The following is a 22,381-nucleotide window of genomic DNA, read 5'->3' on the forward strand; positions in this document are numbered from 1 at the left end:
TTCAATTATTGAATGCGCCAAAACGAAAGTTGAATGAAAGAAGGTGACGAAAATTGAAGATGAAAGCGCATAGTGTGGACATAGCTTATGATTAATTTAAGTCTTCACCCTTACTTTTCGTTTCAAATTCGTTGCGCTTATATTTTCCAAAATAATTTCTATGTGCTTTCCCGAAACACAAAGTACTAAAATGTACCTATCAATTAATATGATATCGGAAATTGGTTCAGCGACTTAAGCCTAGATAACAGATACTTAGACGGAAATACACACTTTACAAAAAAATATTAGTATTAAATTATTATTCATATAATATGAAGAGCAAAAGAGATAAAATTATAATCTATTATTATTATATGTAACCAAGGATTAAATTTATTTTAAACCAGACTCTGTGGAAGCACTTCCCTTTAACCAGTTTAACCCAACGCCACATTGCCCTATTTATTTGTTTATGAATAAGAAGTATTTTATTACGTCGTAATTATACCATTTTAAAAGGCCCTTCCTAGCCATTAAACTAGAAAAGGGTTGATGGGCCCAAATCATGTTTTCTAAAGAATGGTAAAGTCTTCTGTAAGTCCATATCAAGTTTCTACAATGCATGTTATCTGATGCGTTTTAACAAATTCCTCACAATAGGTACAACGGTTTTTTTTTTTTTCCTATGACTTCTTACTCAGATATCTTAAAGAATGTGTATCACTCAAGCAAAATATTTTTGTAGTCCAAAAATTAAAAAAGTAAAAAACCAAGTACAACTGGTACAATTTTGTATCCGTATGTGTGTGTGAATCATCAACTTAGGAGCTTACTTTTTTCGTGTAAAATTCTCGAAACTTGAAAACATTTACTTCCTATATTATGACATTAAAAACATTGCTATAATATCATAACTTGACGTATATCAGCTATGTGACATACCTATTTAATCAGCGATGTAATAACACACTGGCTACTCAATGGGAACTGTTGTTGTGCTGACTACAAGGTTGTTCTAGGTCGCTATTATCATCCACATTTGAAAACATTATTGGAACGAAGTTCCTTATCGCGCGTTGCGAAAGGGGGCTAGACGGAAAAAGTTGTAACGACACTTATTTTAGGGCAGAGAGCGTTGATGTGGCGATGACGTCAACTGGCGGGAAATTTAAAACTTCGTTCCATCCTCCATGACACCTCTCAAGTTTTATATTTTGTGAATTTCAAAATTAAATAACCTGCTGTTATTGTAAGTATAGAACGGAAATATTGTGTTATTTAATAGAAGCTTTTAAGTTCCATATAATCTAGATTGACACCTTTAGGCTCAGAGCGAGTACTTTTTAGGGTTCCGTAGCCAAATGGCAAAAAACGGAACCCTTATAGATTCGTCATGTCTGTCTGTCTGTCTGTCTGTCCGTCCGTATGTCACAGCCACTTTCCTCCGAAACTATAAGAGTTATAGTATTGAAAATTGGTAAGTAGATGTAGTCTGTAAACCGCATTAAGATTTTGATACAAAAATGGAAAAATTATTTGAAATTTTAGGGGTTCCCATAGGTACAACTGAAACAAAAAAAAATTTCATCTAACCTATACGTGTGGGGTATCTATGGATAGGTCTCCAAAAATGATATTGAGGTTTCTCATGTCATTTTTTTTCTAACCTGAATAGTTTGCGAGAGAGACTCTTCCAAAGTGGTAAAATGTGTCCCCCCCCCTCTAACTTCTAAAGTATCATGATAAGTCTAAAAATAATATATGATGTACATTACTATAAAAACTACCAACGAAAATTGGTTTGAACGATATCTAGCAAGTAGTTTTTTTATACGTCATAAATGGTAAACCTTAAATTAATTTTCATTAAATCAACTGAAATATAAAAATAAATCAAAAACCTTTTAATTTCATTAAAATAAACCTTATTACTGCGCTTCACGGGCGAGTCCAACTCGCACTTGGCCGCTTTTTTTTATTTGTACTTACAGTCTGAGCTTTAGTACAGCAGTAGTAAGCTAAGTCCCTACAATCTATCTAATGGCTCTAACTATAATTAACGCTCTCAAGCTAACACAGTCCTCAGCATATAGCAATATTTTGAACAGCAAGAGGGGAGAGGAGCCTGACAATGTTTCAAGTCTATAAAAATATTACTTATAGTAAACTTTAATCAAAATAATATTAGTAGTCAGTACCATTACGTATAAACAGCCTTCTTGATGGAAAAATTACACGATTGTTTTTACTATATTATGTTAGCAAAAAGCTTACGAATGGCTCAGTACAAACAACGTCTTTCGAAACTTTTTTTTCACACTCCGGAGTTTAAATTTTTTCTCTGTAAGTATTTTTTTAATCTTAACAATGTTCCGGTGAGCCAAGAGGTGTAACTAATTCCGCCGTTGCCCGTTGTTCAATGTTTCTCACGAGTTGATGCTTAGACATTAGATACACGTGTTTCCATACTAATTGAATTGTCTGCCATAAAATAATAAAAATAAGTTGTATTCTAAATCCAAATAGGCTTTGAATGTCACCAATCACAATGTGTTTATTATTTTCATTCATTGTTTTAAATCCAGGGGCGTAGCTACTGCCGTATAGGTATGCCGTATCAATTATACGGGGCCCCCGGACCACAAAGGCCCCCAAAGTGCCTTAGCAAAAATTAATAGAAACTTTCCATTTCTTTTATTAAATTTACAAAATATGAGAAATGTAAAAAAGGCAGTCTTTCTTAAGGGCCCCGAAACAAATTTTATATGGGGCCCCACTAAGGCACGCTACGTTTCTGTTTAAATCCAGGCTTTCACTCATTACAAAAAATCTAGCCATCTAGCGTCAGCGCGTGAAAACTACGCGTCTATTGGCAAACAACAAGAAAGAGACGGCTATCTATACATACAAGAACTAGAAAGAAACGGCAACCGGTTTGCGAGAACGAGACGGCATTGCAAGGCCGCAGGGTGACTGACACCGCTGCGTGCCAAAACAATCGCGATTCACGATTATCGATTAATTAACGGATAATCACGGCCTTGCCGCAACCGTAACAGATCCAACCGTGGCGGATTGTGGATCCGGCACGAAGGACCAACTGTTAGAGCAACTGTCGTGGGTTTGGTTAACATATTAATATGTGGCGTACTTTGCTATTCATTCTATTTCAGTAAAGAGGACTCTATAGAGTATGATAAGTAAATTAGTGGTAAGGCTTTGTTTTGCAGAAATGTAATATGAAATAATTAGCGGAAAGGATATGAAATTATTAAGTAAATAAGCAAAATTTAGCTCTAGACTAATACTAATGAGTAATTACTACTGATTTTACCACTTTGTAGGTTTTTCAAGCTTTTAGCCTTTGTAAACACGTTTTTTTCCTTTCAACTTCAAAGTATTATGTAAGCCTTGACTGTTAATACGCTGTAAGAACCTAGGACTTGTCAACTTCTAACTCATCTAGGTTATGAACCAACTTTAAAAGAATGTTGCCGACAAATAGTTTTCATCTCGATTTGCCAGTGCGTGTGAACGGGCAATATCGTAGCGACCTTTACAAGTACGTGAATCATTTTCGTATTTAACGCTATCGAATAGTCACGACTCACGAGTGAGACACGCGTGTGACTTCGTCTTAATTACGTCTAAGGTGACCTTAATATGTAACCGATACAATGAACATAGCAAAACAGTGATTGTGTATTTCTTTGGGAAGAAAAAAAGAAAAATCTCAATCTGAATACTGAAAAAGGACTCATTTACGCATATTGTGAGAGTTTGAGACTTGAGTTTCGCCTTTGGAGTTTGGTGCGACAGTCTTATGCTAGGTTGGAAAAGCTACCTGCCAAAAAAAATATCTCTATAGACTTGGCGCGTATTGGCCTCATCAAACTGTACTTATAGATATTTTGTCCGGGCTATCGTCATTTCGTACCTTCGGTAAGACTCTCCACCACCACCATCGACAATGGACTAAGTAAATGTTTAGTACTTATTTGCCTTTGTCTTACAGAAATTGCGATTCGCCAATAATACTCAACCATATTGATGACATTAATAGCGATCGATAAGCGTTTCCTGTACCGACATGACCAATTTATATGAAAACAAAAAATCGAGAACGATTTTAGTAAAGGAATGTTTATATTTCCGTTCGAGTCTGCATATCGAGAATTATCTTGCTTGTCGACTAACTGGACTGCAATTTGCAAAGTAAGTAACTATATTCGGTTAATGATTGGTAATTATAAGCAGGAGTGGAAAGACTAACTGTTCTTGCATAGCAATGTTGATCATGTTTCTAGATTTTTTAACTGGCCAAGTCCTGGAAGTTAGGAGACTAAAAACCCAATATTTGTTGTTTTTTTTTTTTTCGGAGTCTTTAATGCTAAAATAAAACTGATCGCTTACGAAAGGACCCCAAATACGAGGAGGCTGATCAAATCCTTCCGCAGGCCGATCGGCCTCCACGTAAATGGGGCATTACATAAAATGTACCTATATATCATATAATTAATTATGGCGTGGTCCTAATCAGTGGTTGGATTTGTCGTCAATTTACTCTGCGAAACTTTTTTATTTGTTTGTATTTTTTATTTGTATTTTCGTCGAGTGCAGTCATTCCAAATAGAAATCTCATGTAGAGTTCAGAAGCTACCGGACAAAACTGCTTGCCTAACTAAACTTTTTAATCGGGACTTAACGCGATTTATTTAAGTAGTAATGCTACTACGAGTACATACTTTTTCTCGACGTTTCGGCCGTGTTGCAACGGCCGTGGTCACGAGGGGACTGCAGGAGCGCGACGTCTTCGTTTGCACCGGGCGGTCGGTTCTACGACTACCCTCGAATTGTCCAATATTTGTGTTCCAATACACTGAAAGTCAGTAGGTTCACTGCGACACACAACACTAACTGTATCCGGGTTTACACTTATAGACAGAGGTGACACACGCGGTTTGCACTTATTGATCACTGGATTCCAGGCGGGCGACAATTTAAATCCGTCCTCACGATTGAAATTTTTGTACTTTTTAATTTCAATTGCTTCACGTATTACTCTCGTGTGGTAATGACGATCCGTAGAGAGGATTTTAGGGTCGTGTAGCTCCATCCAGTGATTAGTCCCCATATCAAGCAGATGTTCTGCTACCGCAGATTTATTTGTCTGGCGATTTTTCACTGCGGCTATGTGCTCTTTCACTCTTTCGCCAATAGTCCGTTTCGTTTGGCCAATGTACGAACTACCACAGCTACAATCTATTTTATAAACCCCAGGAGTTTGGAAAGGTAAGGAATCCTTTGGTGACCGAAGTACTTGTGATATTTTACGTAACGGAGTATACACAGTCTTAATGGAGTATTTCCTCAGCTCTGTTCCAATTTTGTCCGTTACGCCTTTGATGTATGGTAAAAATGCTGCTTGACGGTTCACCTCTGGATACCTCGTTTTCTCCTTCTGTCTTCTCAATCCCCTCGACACCTTATACCCGTTACGTCTAAGTACCTCCTGAACATGTGTTAGCTCCTTGGGTAAATGTTCAGGGTCACAAAGGTTATGAGCTCTGTTTGTTAATGATGATATAACAGATTGAAGATGCCGAGGATGATGATGAGAATCTGCGTGTAGATATCTGTCAGTGTGTGTAGGTTTTCTGTACACAGTGTGGGATAATGTACCATCCTCCTTCATTTTGATCTCCACATCCAAAAATGCGAGGCATCTGTTTTTCTCCATCTCGTAGGTGAACTTTATTTTTGGATGGATTGAGTTAAGGTAATTAACATACTGTTCTATTTCCTGTTGACCTCCATTAATAATGCAAAAAACATCATCAACGTACCTCTTCCAAAGCTTCACAGTACATGGTCCAGTAGCTAAAGCTAGGTCTTCAAAGTGCTCCATCCAGATATTTGCAATTATCGGTGCCAGAGGGCTACCCATTGCAACGCCATCGATCTGGAGGTAGTACTGATCTCTGAAGAGAAGGTAATTACCGTCCAAACAGTGTTCAATGAGAACAATATATTCCTTAGGCAACTCATGGTCACACAGCTTGTTTTTAATCACCTCGATGCAATCCTTGAGTGGAACGTTAGTAAAAAGTGACTCAACATCGAAACTCACCATGGTATCTCCGGGTTCCAACCTTATACTCTTCACTATGTCCCTGAAATGGACCGAATCCTTCACGAAAGACGGTGTTTTCCCAACTAATGGTCGCAGCACTCCAGCAACATGTTTAGCCAAGTTGTATGTCGGAGAGTCAATTTGACTCACAATGGGCCTCAGAGGAATGTTCCTTTTGTGAATTTTAGGCAGACCATATAGCTTAGGGGGTTGCACAGGTTTGGGTTTGTGTAGAAAATTGTACTCGTCCTCCGTGAAGACATCTTTGTTTTCGTGGATCAAAGTTCGAATGCGCCGAGTAACTCTGGCCGTTGGATTGTATGACACTGGCTTGTATACATTTGTGTCAGACAGCAAACTCCTTATTTTCTGCACATATTCTTCGGTACTCATAACTACAGTAGCGTTTCCTTTATCAGCCCTTAGCACTAAGATGTCATTGTTGTTTCTTAACTGTTTAAGTGCTAGCCGCTCTTCTGTAGTTATGTTACTCTTTGGCAGCTTCGACTTACGTAATATCACCGCTATATCCTGCCTTATAACTTCTGCATCCGCGGTTGGAACTTTATTACGTGAAATAGCCTGCTCCACGCTACACACTATTTCCTCGTAAGGAATTCGCTGAGGTGTTAATGCGTAATTCATTCCTTTGGCCAATATACTTTTTGTAGGGTCATCCAGCACTTCATCTGACAAATTGATCACCACACGTTCAATGTCTGACACAGAGTTAAGAGTCCCATCACTAGTGGGTATCCGAGGCTTATCACGACGTTGGTGGGTACACAAATTATTAAATTTGCGGTCGTGGCTCACTTTACATAACTCGTATGTTCGCAACGCTTGATGGAACGTTACACGATCACATTTATCAAAATCTTCAGTAGACAACACCCTACTGCATTCCAAATGCACTGTGTACAGTTCACTCACCACCCTACTCAGTTCAATGTGATTGTTCCGTATAAGTTGTTTAAGCAAACGAAAACTCGCAGACGTTAGAATCCTCTTCGAACACGCTATGTCATCACGCGGTTTTATCCACACATATTTAGGTAACACTTTTAGGTAACATTGTGTTCCAATACACTTTCAGTGTATTGGAACACAAATATTGGACAATTCGAGGGTAGTCGTAGAACCGACCGCCCGGTGCAAACGAAGACGTCGCGCTCCTGCAGTCCCCTCGTGACCACGGCCGTTGCAACACGGCCGAAACGTCGAGAAAAAGTATGTACTCGTAGTAGCATTACTACTTAAATAAATCGCGTTAAGTCCCGATTAAAAAGTTTAATTATAATGCAACGCGAAAGTTTAAAATGTTATGCTTGCCTAACGTGTGCGATTGCCTTAACCGTTTGTAACAAGAAATCATTCCTTAAGTGAAAGTTTTATGGGCCAATAAAGTATTTTCAGTAATGAGCATTCGCGGTCGGACCACCTAAATCTATCATCCGCACCAATAAACTGCGGCAACGACCCGCCTAAGTAAACTACTTCTATTTCCTGTGTTACGTATGTAAACATATAATCGAATTATCGTTGTGCTTTCAAGTCGCGTTTTAAACGTTATTTACTGCTCGTAAAACCTCAATAAAACTCCTGAAGTCAAATCAACAATAATCGAGGCGACTGACAAGCGCCATCTAGCGGTAGTTAAGCGCAACTCTTTACAGCGCGGCCATAAACAAAGTGCTAGCGGGTTTTATCAGCGCCACCGCTAGAGGTCACTGTGATCACCATAAGTTAATAATATTAATATTTTAGTTTCGAGCTGACGACTGTATGTTGCTAAAATTTTTAAACAAATATGAAATACTTAATGCTATATTTATAAAGAAGTAACCGACCTTGGCGTAGTCGAGTGGAGCGGCGTTGACGGGACTCGTGAACAAACCCTCGCTGAAACAAGAAAAAATAGTTTTTAACAGAATAACAACTTATTAAAATAATTATTTTATCGCAGGTTTTCACATTACTCCTTTTTAGGGAGTACCTATTCTACTATGATTCTAGGTTTCTTCTTCAAGCAAAAGACGATAGCACATATTGATTGTAATTTTTACGTTTTAGTTAAGTTAGATCTAAACTAAGCAATCTAAGCGATGTCTAATCTATACACTGGTTTCTAGCTGTGACCTATTTATAAGAATTATTATAATAAAACAATTAACAATATTACAAGTTATACTAAAGGTTGGGTTGCACCAACTAACTTTAACTCTAACTTTAACTACAATGCAAAATGTCAAATCGTTGGTTAAAATTAAAAATGGACGCCATCAATACGCCATATTTAACCATAACCATAGAGCTCGACAAGGTTTATGCACGCGGCGAAAAAAGGAACTAACGCTGTCATCATACAAAAACGCCGTTTTTGACAGTTCTCCTTTACCAGCAGCGCCCCCGTCCACTTTCATTTATAACCTTGTTGCACCAGCCAGTATAACCATAACTGTAACTTTAACTTTTACCAGGCCTCTGGTGCAACCCAACCTAATTGTTGTATCTTAATATTACTTATATCTTATAATAGTGTAATAATTACTATAATTTATAACAATAACTTAAAGTGTCAAATTGTGATTTAATAAGTTGATAAACATAATTGTTTAATCACATTGTTTTCCCTCCATTGTTGTGAGATTGAGATCACACTTGTTATTATGTCAAATTAAAGGTTATTAACCTTTACAATATAAAATTATTATAATTTGGTACATATTATAGTATTCACGGTTCACGGATATTACAAACTCACATACAAACACTGGGGTTATAAACTTAATGGTCAGTGCATACAAACATTTTATTTGAACACATGGACAGGTTTTCTTTTAATATAATCTCTATGCTATCTACTTACACATTTTTTTGAAATATAAATCAATTCTATAAGTAATCTGTACACTAATTATTAAATATGCATTATAAATATAATATGCATTTAGACGTGGGAGACTCATGCTTCGGCATGAATGGGTCGGCTCGACCGGAGAAATAGCACGCTCTCACAGAAAACCAGCGTGAAACAGCTCTTGCGCTGTGTTTCGCCGAGTGAGTGAGTTTACCGGAGGGCCAATCCCCTACCCTATTCCCTTCCCTTCCCATCCCTACCCTCCCCTATTACCCTATTCCCTCTTAAAAGGCCGGCAACGCACCTGCAGCTCTTCTGATGCTGCGAGTGTCCATGGGCGACGGAAGTTGCTTTCCATCAGGTGACCCGTTTGCTCGTTTGCCCCTTATTTCATTTAAAAAAAATTATAGTGTCTGTAGTTATGTCTGCAGTGGAAAGAAGTAAAAACCTCTTCTCTCTTTAGACCAGCCTTTCCCAAAGTGGGCGATAACGCCCCCTTGTGGGCGCTGAAGGCAGGGCGGGTGGGACCCAGAAAAAAGGGGGGCGTTGTGTAGAGGCTTGGGGGGTGATTTGTAATTTCATTTCATCTAAATGCAATTAAATTTAAACAATGGGGGGCGCTGCAACATAATTTGTTCACAAAGGGGGCCTGGGCAGTAGGCAAAATAAGTTTGGGAACCCCTGCTTTAGACGCTGAACAAATTTTGATTTATTTTTGTAGAGATTCTGCAGAGTTTATCGGAATTTGTATTAGAAATTTTGTATTTTATCGCAAAAAAAAACGAACCCTGCGCGATATAAACCTGCTTGACAGAAATTGGCAACAATTAATTAATATTAAATAACGTTATGCAACACTGTTAAGTGTTAATTTAATAATAATAATAATTAAATATTCATTACAATCGTATTAGCGATAAGCTGTTGCCTGTAAGTAGTCAAGGAAATTGATAAGCTGCTAGTAGAACAAGACTAGGGTTGCCACTTGCCACTACTCAGGTCAACAAAAAAGTCGTAACAGGGTAAATACTAAATACCAGCCATCTTGGCCCAACATTTGGATATAAGTACCTATCATCCCACAAAATATTACTTGTACTAGATTATTTATAAAAATATTTACAAATACATTACAATGTCAAAACAAAGGCAAACCCAAATGTCAGAAAAAACACGTCTATTGCTTAACTTTTTAGTTCTTTATAAGTAACGGAATAGTTGTTGTTATTCGTATCTAGTGAGGGGGCATCATAACTTAGGTATGTATAATTTTGTTTTTACACTAGCTGGTTTACTAACTAATACTAATTAAACTTTGTCCGGTTTTTCCGGATGCATGGCAACCCTAACCATATCAGCAGCTGACAATGCTATGTTTTAGCCGTTAGTCATATCATTTGCCAGGTGAAGAATAGACAGGTCATTTCTAATAAGAAGACGCTAGATAAGCCCGTAAGAAACCTAGAACAGGAGTTCCACAACGATATGAATTTATCTTGAACTTCTCTTATTAAGAGGCCGGGTGCCATGGAAATGGTCTTACATACGTAATACCAAAATCATTTTCTCATACGAAAATATTTATCATGTTTGAGTTATTTTTCAGCTTAAAATAGTAATTACCTAGGTTCCTGCACAAATATTTACTCTAAAAAATATTTTTAGTATTTTAATATTTTGTAGTAAATTTTTGTGCTGGAACCTAGGTAATTACTATTTTGAGCTGAAAAATAACTCAAACATGTTAAATATTATCGTATGAGAAAATGATTTTGGTGTTACGTATGTATGAGAATTTCGATGGCACCCGGCCTCTTAAGTATTTGATTAGAACGACTACACTCCTCTCGGGCTAACTTGTCGCTAGCGGTTATTGACTCCCTGTCAAAAACTTGTCATTTTCCATATTTCCGATTGACAATATCTGACACTTCATTGTCAATCGCGGTTTATATGGAAAATGACAAGTTTTTGATAGGGAGTCAATGACCGCTAGCGACAAGTTAGCCCCAGTGGAGTATAGATGTCGCCCGCAACGCTATTGTGCTAGAATTCGTTTTTCGCGATGGAGCCGTACATTTTGCCAACATAAACTATCTTATGTCATTTCCCGGACATCAACAACACCAAGGACAACAAGTATCTGCATTCTGCATGCAACATTTCAGCAAATGCGATTCAGATTTCAGCGATTCAAGCGTGAAGTTAGTATGTACCACTTTTAATGCAAATAAATGATTGATTGATTGATTGATTGATGGGTATCTATTATGAGTATTACATATTAATTAGAACTTATGAGTCGCCATTAGGTTTAATATCAGTTATTAATAACTAAATAGAGGACCACTAATTATAATGTAGCTAATATTTTCAACATGAAATAAGTAACGAGATGATCTGAACAAAACTGCGATTAATTTCTTGTAATTAGCGTGTAATGCGGAAAGTTGGAGATAGGCTGTTTTTGCTCCACATATGCGGTTTTTGCTCTTTGTCCACTCGAGCGTTTGTCGTAAACGATAGATTTATGACTTTCCGATAATGTATTGTAGTTTATTAATATAATAATTATTGGTATCGAATAGAATAAAGCACTTATTTGAATATTTGTCCATACTAATATATTAAAAATGCGAAAGTGTATATTAATAATGTCTGTCTGTCTGCCTGTTACCTCTTCACGCCCAAACCGATTTGGCTGAAATTTGGTATGAAGATACTTTGAGTCCCGGTAAAGGACCAACGGAGTATGTGTCCCTTTACCCTTACTTATAAAGTATAGAATTGTCGGTAAAAGAAGCAGCGCTTATAGAGTTAGTTTTCATACTATCGTTTTGACAAATTCATAATGTCGGGCATTTCTCGTAGAAACGCAAAGCCGGCAACGCACCTGCAGCTCTTCTGATGTTGCGAGTGTGGACGACGGTAGTTGCTTTCCATCAGATGATCCATTTGCTCGTTTGCACCCTTATTTTGTAAAAAAGAGAAACAATATAGATTTAGAATTAAAGTTTACCGATTAGTTACCCAAGGTAGTCGTGGTAGGTAGAACAAAAATAGAGCTAGAATCTAAAATCTTATGTATTTGGAAATAAGACGCGTTATCTACTTTCTAGAGAAAGAAATAGTCTTAAAATGGCTTAAAAATTATTTATTATGATACTTTTATAATGTAGCGCCAACGACCTCATATACAGGGTAAGATGAAATTCTTCGATAAATTTTAATATTATGGCAAATGGCAATACATCATATTATTAGAGTTCCGTGTTATAATAATAGCACATTAATCGGTTAAGCACACACAATACTATTAACATAATATGACCATTATAATGTAATGTTAACATAATAACATTACGTGGTTACTAGCAATTTAATGTCCATGCATTAATAAAAGAAAAACTCTCTATTAATAAAGAAAAATATGAGTATAATAGTATAGTACATAATATATGTACTATATTACCTCTAAAGTAACTATATGTATTAGGTTTTTAACAGTTACAAAAATTCAAGGCATGTTTAACTTGTTTTTGTTTAAAAAGTCTGAAAGTTATTTTTTCTGGTTATAAAAACTGCCCAAATCTTCAAAAATAAGGAAAATACATTGAACATGTTTTTCATTTTTTTTTTAAATGGGCTACATTTTTTTTTCAATTTTTAAGTAAAATTCACGTTTCTTGCTGGACTGTTCTGTAAATAGTGCACATTGTATACATATTGAGATGAATTCACGGTTCTTACTGGACTGTTCTGTATGTATGTATAATGTATCTGTCATAGAAAAAAGTAATAAAAGTGCAATGTAAAATAGTGAAAGTGTTTTTTTTTAAAGCAAGCGAAACTCTCAAATCAAACATTATCGTGGAAACGGAAATGGCCGAATTCTGTTACATCTTCACAGTTCACTGTGAATACTGATTTACTATAACAAGTTCTGCATTTATAGCAACAAAATTATAATATTTTGTTGTGCGCCTGATAAAAACGTTCGTTTTAGGGAAAAAGTTTATATACATCAGTAAAAGTTAAAGCACTAATATGAGGCGAAAGTTTGTGCGTAGCTATGTGTTTCTATTTACTTTTCCGGGCAAAAACTACTGAACAGGTTTACTAAACATTTTACACGGTAGACAGGTCTAGGACAGTTAATTTTGAACTCTGGGTTACATTATACATACCTAGCATCTGATCCAAACTTTGGTTTTTTACTTTTTAGCTGTGACGTTGTCGGTTAAAAGCAATGATATTCTATGTTACTTACGTAACTAGATTGGAAGTTTACGGTAGCAACGCGTTGCCACTCTTCGAAGATGCCTGCAGGCATATCTCACATACCTAATGACATAACGAATATATGACTTGACATTGTCTTTTGAACAAAAAAGTGGTTACGCATTTCTGAGAATCTTTTGTAAGACATTGCTACTCTAGTATTTTAGAAACTCATTGGTTAAAAGGTTATATTAGTTGTGTTTATGATCAGTTTATGTGCGTGTGTAGTCGGGTGTGACGACTAGTATCGTAGCATTATACTTGTAATTTAATCAACCGCGAAACCGCACACAGATACTATATCGAAGTGGAGGTAACAGACCAATACTACATGTGAAACTAGTACACTTTAACTATGGGTAATTTACTTATTTTTTTTTTAATGAAATAAGGGGGCAAACGAGCAAACGGGTCACCTGATGGAAAGCAACTTCCGTTGCCCATGGACACTCGCAGCATCAGAACAGCTGCATGTGCGTTGCCGGCCTTTTGAGAGGGAATAGGGTAATAGGGGAGGGTAGGGAAGGGAAGGGAATAGGGGAGGGTAGGAAAGGGAATAGGGTAGGGGATTGGGCCTCCGGTAAACTCACTCACTCGGCGAAACATAGCGCAAGCGCTGTTTCACGCCGGTTTTCTGTGAGAACGTGGTATTTATCCGGTCGAGCCGGCCCATTCGTGCCGAAGCATGGCTCTCCCACGTATAATTTACTGTAAATTCGTAAATCGTCGAATTTACAGTAAAAAATATTTACTGTAAATTCGTAGTCTAAAAAGACAGAAAAGTAATTGAAATATTCGAAAAAGACATTATGTACAGGCTGTGCCAAATGTAAGTGAATTAACTTTAAATTGTATAGACTCCTTGTATAGAGTTCAATGTCAATCTAGCGGCACTGAAATTAGAGTGTAAAACTAAAAAGAAATACCGACGTCATTTTCCCATGCAATTATTAATAAATTTAACGTGGGAGCCATGCGAAGCGCGAATGGGCCGGCTCGACCGGAGAAATACCACGTTCTCACAGAAAACCGGCACGAAACAGCGCTTGCGCTATGTTTCGCCGAGTGAGTGAGTTTACCGGAGGCCCAGTTTCCTACTCTATTCCCTTCCCTTCCCATCCCTACCCTCCCCTATTACCCTATTCCCTCTCAAAAGGCTGGCAACGCACCTGCAGCTCTTCTGATGCTGCGAGTGTCCATGGGCGACGCAAGTTGCTTTCCATCATCCGTTTGCTCGTTTGCCCCCTTATTTCATAAAAAATAATTATAATGGCCAAGTTCATATTTTGTGGAGAGTCACAACTCACACATGAGATATTTTTTCGAATAAATCATTAATTTAAAATTCTCTGCTTGCTAATAAACAATGATATTATATTATCTTACTAATGAACAAAGTCACGGGCGTAACTGAATCAAATCGTCAAGATCGCCTACTTTAGTTTAATTGATCTATGGAAATTAATTATAGATCGCATGTTGCTGCAGGCACCAATTGAACTACCGGTATAACCGAGTTTGTCTAGTTTCGAGGGATTTTCCAGTAAAAAACGAAAATAGGTAAGGTGGGAAAATATATTGCTACCGAGGGAAAAGTTTTTTTGGCGTCTACTTTTAATTAAGAGATGCCAAAAATTAAAGCATATTATTTATTTGTTCACGAACACCTCAACTGATAAAAGCACTGACACATGTCAGTCTAGCTTAAACTATAATCGCAGGTGAAACGAAAATTTATCTCTCTCATTTTCCATAGAAATATGAAAGAGAAGGTGTGATTTTTGTTATGAAGTCTTACAATGTACATAAAAGGAACAAGGAAATAAAACGTTGGAATATTTTCCAGATATTTCTAGATCACTTGAACGGCAGCATCTACTTTCTTCTTTTTTCGCGATTATCGCTACAATGTCAATAATGAATAATTGACATAAGTGGCAAACAAACGGGCGTGCGCGCGCGCATCTTATTGACATACATTCGGCACGAACGGGGCCACATCACTAGTATACTTGATAAGTGATAAGCTGATAAGCCAGTACAGTCAAGAGACGAGAAAGAAAAGTTTGAAAGAGGGGAAAGGAAATAGGATAACAGTTATTGTTGAACAAGTATTTTTGAGGATTTTGAGTGAACTTCGGTTCAACAGAGTTGCAAATGTCATCTAGTAATATACAATACCTAAACGCAACGTTAATCCCGTTGTATTAGCTAATCTCTTTGAAACTACAGCATCAATTTTAACCTTTTAATCCCCAAGCGGCCGGATCCGGCCGCCACAGATTATACTGCAGCCATTCCGTCTACACCCAAGCGGCCGGATGTGGCCGCGCTCTTTCGTTCGATTGAATTACGTATTTCGTCGACTTAGAGACTACTTTTGTATGAAGAAGTTTGGTTAGTTATGATCTACGATAAATTTGCCACATTATGAATGCAAAATATTATACAATCTGTGGTCGACGAATATTTGTCAGTCATTTGAAAATCGTGAATTTTTCGTGTGTGTTCTGCCATGTTGTGTTGTTTGTTTGATATTATTGATGGATTTAACGAATGTAAGTAGTAAAATAGTTTAATTTCTTGATTATAATTTATAAATAGTTTTAGATAATCATTTGAAAGAAATACTTACATCGTAATAACTTCTAGTTTACACGAGAAAATTTGGTTTTTATTTATGGGATTTGAACGCGATTTGTGTAATATTTTTGTAAATAATTGACGTTAAAAGCGTATATTATCGTGTACAAAACGATTTAGATCCTAGTAATAGTATATAATAGTATCGTTTTAGTAAAATAATCAAGATAAAAATTACCTATTTATAACGGCTTTTTGCCGGCCGCGGCCATTTTGAACTTTATTTGTATAGCAATAAGGACGAAGTTTGCTTGTGTATAATACCAAAACCGGTTTTTATTACTCTTATCTCTTATCTGTTTATTGATAACAAGTTAAGTTATTTCAAAGAATTGTTTACATAAACAGTTTGTATAGCTCTGTGTTATTGAGATTATAATAATGTATTAATATATTTGTTGCGAAATAGTTAGAAACATAGATTTCAAAGTTTACAGTGGTGAGACAAATATCACATCTGACTAAATACTATATTATGATGGCTTGATAGATAGAAAATTTAACATATATTATAATATTTTTCACACAAACCTAAAATATGGATTAGATGTAAGGTTATTACATTATTTGTACAAAAAGGGGTAGGCCGGGTGCCATTTTTTTTTGCAAACCACGTACCCTACATTTTTGCAAAGATTTTGGCACTTACTGAAGGGTTAATTTGGCGCGGATATAGAGTAGATTTTTATATGAAAAAAATGAACATACGTGTAGGATTTTCGTGTAAATAGCAAATAAAATTGTCCCTAAACACGTATTTAAGAGCGCTACTAAACCATACAATCAAACATCGTCCTTCTCTCTTCACACTCACGCCCGTCTTTCATATGCCAGGTGAACAAGGACGACGCGGAATCATCGCCAAGTTAGTTTTACTATGAATAAAAGACGAACTATAATGATTTTGAAAAAAGTATTTTCAGCAAATTTAGGTTTTATCAATGCCTTTTTAGATATTAAAATATATTATAGAAAAGACAGCAAACTTCGAAGATCCAAGCAAAAATGTGTCTAAAACAAGGTTTTTTGTAAAAAAATAAACTATCGAGCATTTTTTCAGTAGTCGTGTTTTCGTCTTGAACATTTAATCTTCATGAACTGAAGTTACTTGTGTAAAAAACAGTTTTCTAGACCTTATAGATTTTGAGATCTAGGTTTAAGTATGTAGTCAAGTTAGGGTGCACCAGCATTCTTAACTTCTAACTTTAAGATTAATCTTATAACTAGCTAACCTTTCATACTTAGCTAACCTTTTACGTCTAGACAAAGTATAATTTTTGATCTTATAACTGTTACGACTCAAGATTCTCCAGATTCCATAAATTAAATCTCAACTTAATTTACATTCCTATCCACCCATTTTCCTAGTAATAACGTATTTACAATTAGTCAGAATACTTGAAAACCAGCATTCCTGTAAAAATATAGAGCGCATACAAAATTACTACAATGTAGAAGCAACATTTTTCTCGTTTTTTCGCGAATTATTGAATAAATTTTCTACCACATTCAACATCGGCGGAAACTTTGGTTCCAGTCATGTTCACGTCTACTGTCTGTTAGGCATCCATTACACGGTAGGTTTGCTGTCAGTTTTACCACAGTCATGGCTGTAACTGATGGATAACCTTATACCGTGTAAGAGCGTGAAAGACGGTTACATGAAGTTGATTGATGAAAATTTGGATATCTTGATTTTTGCTTCATGAGTTACGAATTTTGAGCGAGTGTTGTCACATCTAGGAAAAAAATTTAAAATTTTGGCTTTGACTGGCATAAAACTGAAGAGAATTATTGAGTGACCGTCTAATACTATTCGTCAGTCCATCAGTCACCATCAGTCAAACATAATTGATGATTGACGGAATTGACTGTCGCTTGCATGAGCGTGTAATGGATGCCTTAAGGTAACTTTTCAATCTTTGTCGCAAGTGACCGCGACCAACATAAATTCAATTAAAATGCCACTTTATGATATAGGCTAAAGAAACTTATTTATTCAAATAAAATCATTTTGCTCTACGCTACTTCAAAGTAGCGATGGCATGGGTCGCTGCACCAATGTCGGTAAAAATGTAACCTAGGTCGTAGTGTCTAACCTCTAAACACACTTATAGGCTGAAAAAAACGCGGCCGAAGTTCCGCATGAATACGCCATCATCGGTAATTTAAAATGCATGCAATGTATTTTAAATTCCGATGACACACCTTGCCGAAATTACGTCGCGTTAAATTATTATTTTTTTTATGAAATAAGGGGGCAAAGGAGCAAACGGGTCACCTGATGGAAAGCAACTTCCGTCGCCCATGGACACTCGCAGCATCAGAAGAGCTGCAAGTGCGTTGCCGGCCTTTTAAGAGGGAATAGGGTAATAGGGGAGGGTAGGGAAGGAAAGGGAAGGGAATAGTTGAGGGTAGGGAAGGGAATAGGGTAGGGGTTAGGGGATTGGGCCTCCGGTAAACTCACTCATTCGGCGAAACACAGCGCAAGCGCTGTTTCACGTCGGTTTTCTGTGAGAACGTGGTATTTATCCGGTCGAGCCGGCCCATTCGTGCCGAAGCATGGCTCTCCCACGTATAATATGCGTTTGAAATAGCTGTCGTAATCATGGAGAACTTCAGCCGCGTAACTTCGGCATGGTGTGTTTAGACCATGTTTTTTTTTTTTACGAAATAAGGGAGCAAACGGGTCACCTGATGGAAAGCAACTTCCGTCGCCCATAGACACTCGCAACATCAGAAGAGCTGCAGGTGCGTTGCCGGCCTTTTAAGGGGGAATAGATTAATAGGGGAGGGTATGGATGGGAAGGGGAGGGAAATAACGGAGGGTAGGGAAGGGAATAGGGGAGGGTAGGAAAGGGAAGGGAATAGGGTAGGGGATTGGGCCTCCGGTAAACTCACTCATTCGGCGAAACACAGCGCAAGCGCTGTTTCACGCTGGTTTTCTGTGAGAACGTGGTATTTATCCGGTCGATCCGGCCCATTCGTGCCAAGGCATGGCTCTTATGTGTTTAGACACGTAAAGTAGCATTTAATTTGAATTTTTGTCGGCCGTGATCGGAAGATCTGAAAATCACCATAAGAGTTAACTTTCACCTCAGTTTTCTGTAAGTCCGAAGAATATCGTATCCTAAGTAATTTACTGTAAATAATATTATACTCGTATGTATATCAACATTAATTATTTCAAAATATTTTTATCTCTAGATTTTTTCTTAAGTATTTCCAGCCTTTTAGCTATTCAGCGGTCGCGGTCAAGGGAAGACTGATTTAATTTGATCAAAATAATTTTAAAATAATTTAAAATAACATATAGATAGACGGACAAACGCACATTCACATTTATAATATTATAATTTAAAATTTTACAATAAAACAATGTAGCGCGTTTAAGTCTAATGTATGAAAAAAATATTTTTAAGCAAATTATTTGTTAAAAAAATATTTTTTATAATTTTAATTATTACATTACATTAGTAGATTGTGCATGGGAACCGTGCCTTTTTCTGTGATAAAAAGTATCCCATGCCGTTCCTCGTGGCTTACGTTTCAAAAATAGCAGTAGTTTCGGAGCATTTTCGATGCAAACAAACTTTTCCTGTTTATAATTAGTATATACTAGCATTCATATCATGATCAACTTAATACTAATAAAATTAACATATAAAATCCCATATCTTTAACATCTCCATCTGAAGACTTTATTCCCACGGATGCGAATAATATTAGTTGCGCGAAAAAGTCGACACTTTTCAGTTTTATATTGTGGGTTAACGAACTTGAAATGACTTAAGCCTTGAGCTTAAACATTATTATTTATTATATTTTGTACAAGATGTATACACAAACGACATAAGATTCAGCTGATGGTAAGTGAATTTTGCAATCTAGTGAGCTATTATTATTATAGCAAATATACGGTAGTCAACGCTCTTCTCGACCTATGTTTGTCTCCTCAGTGCCACAGTATAATTATCATACAGTAGTGCTACTTAAGCGTTTCTTTGAACTCAAATACTCGCTCAATTCAAGGACAAGTTTAACGCGAGTGCGACTTACACATTGTTTCGCTACTGTAAATTAGGTAGGTCTATTAACGCTGAATTTTAAAGCGTTCTAGTTTGAATATAGTCTACTGCAGACATTCTCAAAGTGTACTCCTTGACCTTGTAGGGGCTCCGCAAGCGACACTTAATGATTGTTTTTTAGAAATGTCAGTGCAAATGACACTTTTTATAAAGGTTTCACCACCAAAAAACTTTGAGAACAGCTGGTTTACTGTATTTATACTATGGTGAGATTGTAATAGTTTTTACTATGATCAAGTAGATCTACTACATATCATTAAGGCGCGGGCACACCGCGACCGTTAGATCGTCGGAAATGGGATCCACCGCCGAACCTGTTTACACTTCCGACATATCGGTTCTCACAGTATCGTATATGTAAATAACCATATCGTCAACTATATAATACGAGTACTGGTATGTTACACTTGTAACTATAAAATACACAAAGTTTTATAATAGATATGTTTTAATTACACTTTTTTAGACAGAAACATTTTAGAGAAAAAGTTTGTTCGCATCGAATGGGCTTCGTTATAAAATTATAATTATATCTGTAATCTGTATGTCTATCTGATACAATGCAGCATCCAAAACAGGTGGACTAATTTTGATATAGTTTTTAGGGCTCCGTACCCAAAGGGTAAAAACGGGACCCTATTACTAAGACTTCGTTGTCTGTCTGTCCGTCTGTCTGTCTCCAGGCTGTATATCAAGAACCGCTATAGCTAGACTTCTGAAATTTTCACAGATTGTGTCTATCTGTTGCGCTATAACAACAAATACTGAAAACAAAATAAAATTAATATTTAAGGGGGGCTCCCATACAACAAACGTGATTTTTGGCCTTTTTCGCTCTATATCAATAATGGCAATAGGTAGGTACTTGAATTTTTCACACATTCTTTTGTTATATATGTACTTTAATATTTAATAATAATTTTAAAATAAAACAAAAATTTAAAGGGGGCTCCCATACAAAAAACACAATTTTAGCCTATTTTTGCTCTGTACGGAACACTTCGTGCGCGAGTCGAGAGTCTGACTCGCACTTGGCCGATTATTTTGTTTGAAAGCTGACATGATCTAGTTAGTATTCCTAGCCATAATCCATCATCATCGATTCGATCGCTGCTAAAAAATTTCGAGGGTAGTTTAAATTTCTTAATTTAAGTACATTAATTATTATAAAGTTAAAGATTAAAGTAGCTTTTCTACTGTCAATAAAATTATTGCTAAGAGTTTCTTCGATATGTAAATAGCAACAAGTGAGCTAATGCAATGTATTGGCTAAGCTAAGCTAATTTAAATACATGTAAAATTTAAATCATCCTTCGATGGGAATAGGATGTAATGATGTTCCCATCAGAGGTGTGGTCAGTGATGGCCTCTAGAGAATTCTTGAAGGGTTTCGCTGTACCCAGGGGTTCCATAGAAGACATAAGGGTTTCTTTAAAATTAGGAGTTTAGTAGAAATCGAGTTTTAGTTAAAACGCTACTGCGTTGTCAGTAAAAACAGTGAAAAATTTATAAAGGACCGATAATTATACATAGTGATACGTACATATACTTGATTAAACATTGCCTATAATTTTTATTCGAGTGTTAAAAAAAATTACGCATTTTTAGACTTCATTAGAATTTGAGACTTAAGTTTTTCAACAATTAAAATTATTTTTCTTACAGTATTATGCAGTATTTAACATGCGGGTTTATCGCTCCAGCTAAGAGTTAACAACCTCTCATGAATAAGGACATCATCCCTAGTAGGTACATCACCCGCATGCTAATTCACTCACCTGTTCACTTTGAACAGAAGTCCAACGGGGGTCATCTCAAAAGTCACGGTACACAAAAATCCCAGGCCTTCGAAATTTAAAAATAAAAAAGTATAAACGTCAAATTTTTAAAAACAAAGATGGCGCGCGCGTGGTGGTCGAGCGACGGTCGCGAGACTTCTGAACGGTGACAAACAATGCCGTGTAATTATTCAGCTTGTAACAGGTGGGTTAGAACCTCACACCCACGTCTGGTTAACCAGGGAACCTTTGTTGTCTGACAACTGATCGAAAGATTAACTGGAATCTTAGCGAGATAATTTGCAAATATTAAAGAATTCAAAGTAATCGAGTACTTAAAAACAAATTAAGTACCGTACTGTAGCGGTTTAGAACACGGAATTTTTTTCTATAATATTATATCAATTTGCCATTATAACTTATTATACGTACCTAATAAATGAAATCATGAATGACAAAAAATAATAAATTTCTAATTAATGGATTAGATGTTATTGATCGTTAATTGCATCATTTACTGCAATTAACGTTTACATAATTATTTTATATGGCACTTCTTTTAAACAATTTTATACCTCTACGCAATATTATAATGTGTTTTTCGGCAAAGGCTGAA

At 36.5% G+C, this 22,381-nt stretch overlaps 1 protein-coding gene across 1 annotated transcript in view; it reads right to left on the bottom strand.

Annotated features, from left to right (window-relative positions):
• LOC121731774 (TNF receptor-associated factor 4) overlaps nt 1–21,906 on the bottom strand; it is a 78,035-nt gene extending 56,129 nt beyond the window's left edge. Inside the window, exons 1-2 of the mRNA XM_042121388.1 lie at nt 21,766–21,906; nt 7,966–8,017 (exon numbers count right to left, since the gene is read on the bottom strand). Coding sequence (XP_041977322.1) covers nt 7,966–8,017; nt 21,766–21,800 — 87 coding nt within the window. The 5' untranslated portion in view covers nt 21,801–21,906. The remainder of the gene's footprint in view (nt 1–7,965; nt 8,018–21,765) is intronic.
• Nucleotides 21,907–22,381: the final 475 nt, after the last annotated feature.

Source organism: Aricia agestis, chromosome 11 (assembly GCF_905147365.1).
Source record: "Aricia agestis chromosome 11, ilAriAges1.1, whole genome shotgun sequence".
Taxonomy (NCBI): Eukaryota; Metazoa; Arthropoda; class Insecta; order Lepidoptera; family Lycaenidae; genus Aricia; species Aricia agestis.